General features: G+C 39.9%; 1 protein-coding gene across 1 annotated transcript; it reads right to left on the bottom strand.

Moving 5' to 3' along the window:
* Positions 1 to 317: 317 nt before the first annotated feature.
* On the bottom strand, positions 318 to 3,960 carry LOC115776941 (uncharacterized). The gene is made up of 5 exons (XM_030724743.1): positions 3,782 to 3,960; positions 3,624 to 3,689; positions 3,392 to 3,535; positions 1,444 to 1,506; positions 318 to 1,331 (listed from the first exon to the last, which is right to left on the bottom strand). The coding sequence occupies exons 1-5, from the start codon at positions 3,957 to 3,959 to the stop codon at positions 1,117 to 1,119; spliced, it is 666 nt and encodes a 221-aa protein (XP_030580603.1). The 5' UTR covers position 3,960; the 3' UTR covers positions 318 to 1,116.
* Positions 3,961 to 4,542: the final 582 nt, after the last annotated feature.

The following is a 4,542-nucleotide window of genomic DNA, read 5'->3' as shown; positions in this document are numbered from 1 at the left end:
TCTGGATCTCACTCTTTCTTCACACCTCTTGAGATAGTTCTGCTTACATGAGTTGATAAATCCTTTTTTGTGTTCCCTCGTTTATCCATGCTTTGTCTCTGCACTACTGGATTTGCTTCATTCAAGAGGAAAGCAGTGTATCTGCAGAGAGGGAACATTTGGGAAAGAGCCTTTTGTTGCTGATTTGAAAGCGCAGCTTCCACTCTGACAATTGGCGGCACACCGATAGGGGACAAACAGTGGTCTGTACGCATTCCCCGACACACTATTTCCTAGCAGATACACACACACACACGCGCGCACACATACGTGTTTTCGTGAAATATAAGGACGTATGACAAAAATAGGACAAATGGGAACGTGCCTTTCCAAAGGTTCTAGAGGCCTGAGAATCAAATGGTTTTTGACCCATGCTCTCAGGAAAGCAGTCATCTATTTAGATTTTAGCTAAAGCCATATTTTGGTCAAACCTGATTTTTATGCGACTTATGGGGACATTGTCAGGTTTATGTGACTTATGAGGACTATAACCTCTCACACAGTTATTTCATGTCTAAGTGAATTGTAAGACCCAGAGATACACACAATTTTTTCGAGTATACGTGACTTATGGAGACCAGATAACTACAGTGTCAGTATTTGCAAGATGGCCTGTTTGAAATATCTGCATAAGAAGCATAGCTGTATATTCATCACACTCGCCAGTCAAGTAACATTTGAAATAAATCAGATATTTGTTATTAGAAGATAGTAAATCTGAGCTGTTCTGGGACTTAAAAGAGACATAGTCTAAGAATATGGTAAGTCTATTGTTTAATCGTTATTGTACGGCATTTATGAATGTTGTAGATGGCATTCATGTGGAAAGGGAGGAAAAAAAAACAAAAAAACTGACTTTCTTGAGTTTTTCCTTTTTTTAATTGCTGGTAACAAAAGTAAACTGAAACAATAAGGTTTCTTGAACATTGTGCTATTTTAAAAAAAGATAAATAAAATTACATGAACAACTAAATAAAGAACTGACAAAACTGAGCACCTTACAAAAGCAGAGAATGAAAATAAAATCTCCTACCACTGATAAAATTGCACCAGAGTCAAGTTTAGGAGTTTATAGTTCTATTTATTCATCCTCCTTTTTAATGCTACGATTCTGTTGTGTATGTAGTATTTTATTCCAGCCCAGTCTCTGTCTTTTAGAGCTACTGGTTCTGCCTGAAGGCAGGCATCACAGTCCCTTTTACCTGGTACCTTGCACCTTGTTATGAAATGTAACATATGCCGTTCGACAGCCTTCACTTCATCATCTGTCCACTTGCTTCTCACCTTCCCAGCTGTCATATATGCAAACAAAATAAAATGTCTTTACTGAAGAATAATGATGATGAAAAATGTTTAATATAAGATAATCTAGATAGAAATGTGAATATAAAATGCTCTTTTTACCTTGCTTTTCATTGGAGCATTTCAAAGATGTACCCACAATAATTGCTGTGTCCTGCTGTGAATCTGAAAAGATGGAATATGTATCATAATAAATATACACATCTTTAAAAAGAATACTATTTTCATAACACAGGGGATATAAAAAGTCTACACACCCCTGTTCAAATGCCAGGTTTTCATTATGTATTTAAAAAAAAAAAAATCACATCCAGATAAATAATTTCACAACTTTTTCCACCTGTAATGTGACCTATAACCTGTACAACGCAACTGAAAAAACAAATCTTTCAGGGAGGTGAAGTTAAAAACACCTGAGATAATGTGGTTTTATAAGTGTGCTCACCCTTTTATAACTGGGGATGTGGCTGTGTTCAGATTTAACCGTTTACATTCAAACTCATGTTAAAATTGGAGTCAGCACACACCTGTCACCAATTAAAATGCCTCTGATCAACCCAAAACAAAGTTCAGCTGTTCTAGTAGGCTTTTCCTGACATTTGTGTAGCCACATCTTCCAGTGCAAGCCATGGTCCGCAGAGAGCTTCCAAAGCATCAGAGGGATCTCATTATTCAAAGATATCAGGTGAAAGCTACAAAAGAATTTCCAAGGAATTAAATATACCATGGAATACAGTGAGGACTGTCATCATCAAGTGGAGAAAATATGGCACAACAGTGACATTACCAAGTACAGGATGTCCGTCCAAAGTTGATAAGATGAGAAGAAAACTGGTCAGGGAGGCTGCCAAGACACCAGCAGCAACGTTGAAGGAGCTGCAGGAATTTCTGACAAGTACTGGCTGTGCACTACGTGTGACAACACTCTCCCATCTTCTTCATATGTCTGGGCTATGGGGTAGGTACAAAGAAAAACATCCAAGCCCAGCTTAATTTTGCAAAAAGACATCTGAAATCTCCTAAACGCACGTGGGAAAATGTGTTATGGTCAGATGAAAACAAGGTTGAACTTTTCCAAAAGGTATGTTTGGCGCAAAAACACTGCTCATCACCAAAAGAACACCATACCTACAGTGAAGCATGGTGGTAGCAGCATCATGCTTTGGGGCTGTTTTACTTCAGCTGGAACTGGGGCCTTAGTCAGGGTGGAGGGAATTATGAACAGTTCCAAATAGCAGTCAGTATTGGCACAAAACCTTCGGCCTTCCGTTAGAAAGCTGAAGAGGAACTTCATCTTTCAGCACGACAATGACCCAAAGAACACATTTAAATCAACAAAAGAATGGCTTCACCGGAAAAAGACTGAGGCTTTGGAATGGTCCAGCCAGAGTCCAGGCCTGAATCCCATCGTACATCTGTGGGGTGACCTGAAGAGGGCTGTGCACAGGCAATGCCCTCACAATCTGTCAGATTTGGAGTGGTTTTGCAAAGAGTGGGCAAATATTGCCACATTAAGATGTGGCACGCTGATAGGCTCCTACCCAAAAAGACTGACTGCTGTAATAAAAGGCAAAGGTGCTGCAACAAAGTATTAGTTTAAGGGTGTGCATATTTATGCAACCAGGTTATTTAAAGTTTTTTATTTTATATTTGTCCCCTTTAAGGGCTTCAGTTTATTTTTCAATTGCATTGTATAGGGTTACTTTTTTGACATTTCACTAACTCCTCTTAATTGGAGAGGAAAGCGAAATGTCAAAAAAGTAACTTAAAGGGCCAAATTGTTGATTGATTTTTTACATCAAATCGTGGACCGGAAGTAAGGGGCGGGGCCGGATGCGGCCCACGGGCCGCAACTTTAAGACCCCTGGTATAGGTTATAGGTCACATTAAAGGTGGAAAAAGTTGTGAAATTATTTGTCTTGCTGTCATTTTTTTTACATCATGAAAACCTGGCATTTGAAAAGAGGTGTGTAGACTTTTTATATCCACTGTACGTTCACTTATTTTATTCACTGCATTCACCATATTTGGGTGTATTTCATATTTTCACCTGTTGGTTCAGTGCTGACGATGCTTTTTGTCGACGTGCCTTCCAAGTGGTCCAACATGACTGAATCTGAAGTGGTCTCCATGTTGCTCAATGTGGTTGAGTCAGGTAGGTGCTTTGGGTCCCCAGAAGTCTCAGTTCTTGAACCTTGGAAACGTAACAATTAAGTAAAGTATCTATACAACATGTCCTCTGAGAACTTTGTTATTAAAACATACTGAAAAAGCCACAACACCTCTCTGCTGATGCAGGTCAGGAATGGTTTCTTCATCAGAATCGTCGTCAGTCGTGGCAACCTTATCTGGTTGGGTAAAAATAGTCAGGACAAATTATTAAAATTAAAGGCCAAACACATGTTACATATGAATCTTTGTAACTGATGTTTCATATTACCATCAGGATGTATGTCAATGTCATCCAGTCCTTTCCCCTGCAGGTCAGACAGTTTCCCTTTTTCCATTGCTATCAACAGTTTACTGACTTTTGCCAGCTGTATGGTACTCTCTGGAAGCCGGTAGAACTCTCGGTGGATCCGGACATCGTGTCCAAGAAAGGTAGCAAGCTGATCCATTTCATTTCTTTTAGATTTAGTACTGTGGATAAAGTGGCAACTTGCTTCCGCAATCTTGTTGACGTGAGTGCCTCTGGGTTCTTTGCACCACATTGCTTTGCATACTTGCGAAGGCAGTCAGAGCCTCTGTAATGGGAAAGTGCACCTGGACGTGCAAATAAGTATACATTCTCTGTGGGGACTTGACACTTACTCCTGTTTTCCATGAGGAGGTTCATTGCTATGATCATGTCAGGTGTGAGAAGCACAGGCACCATTCTTGACCTTTTACCACGAATCTCAACTCTATCAAAGTACTTTGCAAGCTTCCTCTCCAACTCATTGAGGCACATCATAATGTCGGGGTTCAGCTCTGTGCAATTCCGGGATGTAAAAGCCTGGACCTCCATTTTTGAAACTTCCCCCTGCCGTTTTCTGTTAAATAGTACTACTTGTGTCAAAGTTACTTTAGCAAGATTTCCAAAGTTTGTGTTGTTAGGTTTTTCCTCCACATCCTTCATGCATTTAGCACACTCAGCAGCAAGAAACTGGTGCAGCAGCGACACATCCTGTGTAAATGGCAAAAGCTGGGGTTTATTCCATT

The sequence above is a fragment of the Archocentrus centrarchus genome, chromosome 3 (genome assembly GCF_007364275.1).
Source record: "Archocentrus centrarchus isolate MPI-CPG fArcCen1 chromosome 3, fArcCen1, whole genome shotgun sequence".
In the NCBI taxonomy this organism is placed as follows: Eukaryota; Metazoa; Chordata; class Actinopteri; order Cichliformes; family Cichlidae; genus Archocentrus; species Archocentrus centrarchus.
This window is presented reverse-complemented; position numbering and strand designations above follow the sequence as displayed.

Bases quoted from the DNA above. Each gene is read 5' to 3' on its own strand.
- LOC115776941 (XM_030724743.1), bottom strand. From the start codon at position 3,959: ATGGATCAGCTTGCTACCTTTCTTGGACACGATGTCCGGATCCACCGA. The intron at 3,690-3,781 runs GTAATATGAAAC...TTACCCAACCAG, and splicing joins CATTGACATACATCCTGATG to ATAAGGTTGCCACGACTGAC. The intron at 1,332-1,443 runs GTAAAAAGAGCA...CATATATGACAG, and splicing joins ATGCTCCAATGAAAAGCAAG to CTGGGAAGGTGAGAAGCAAG.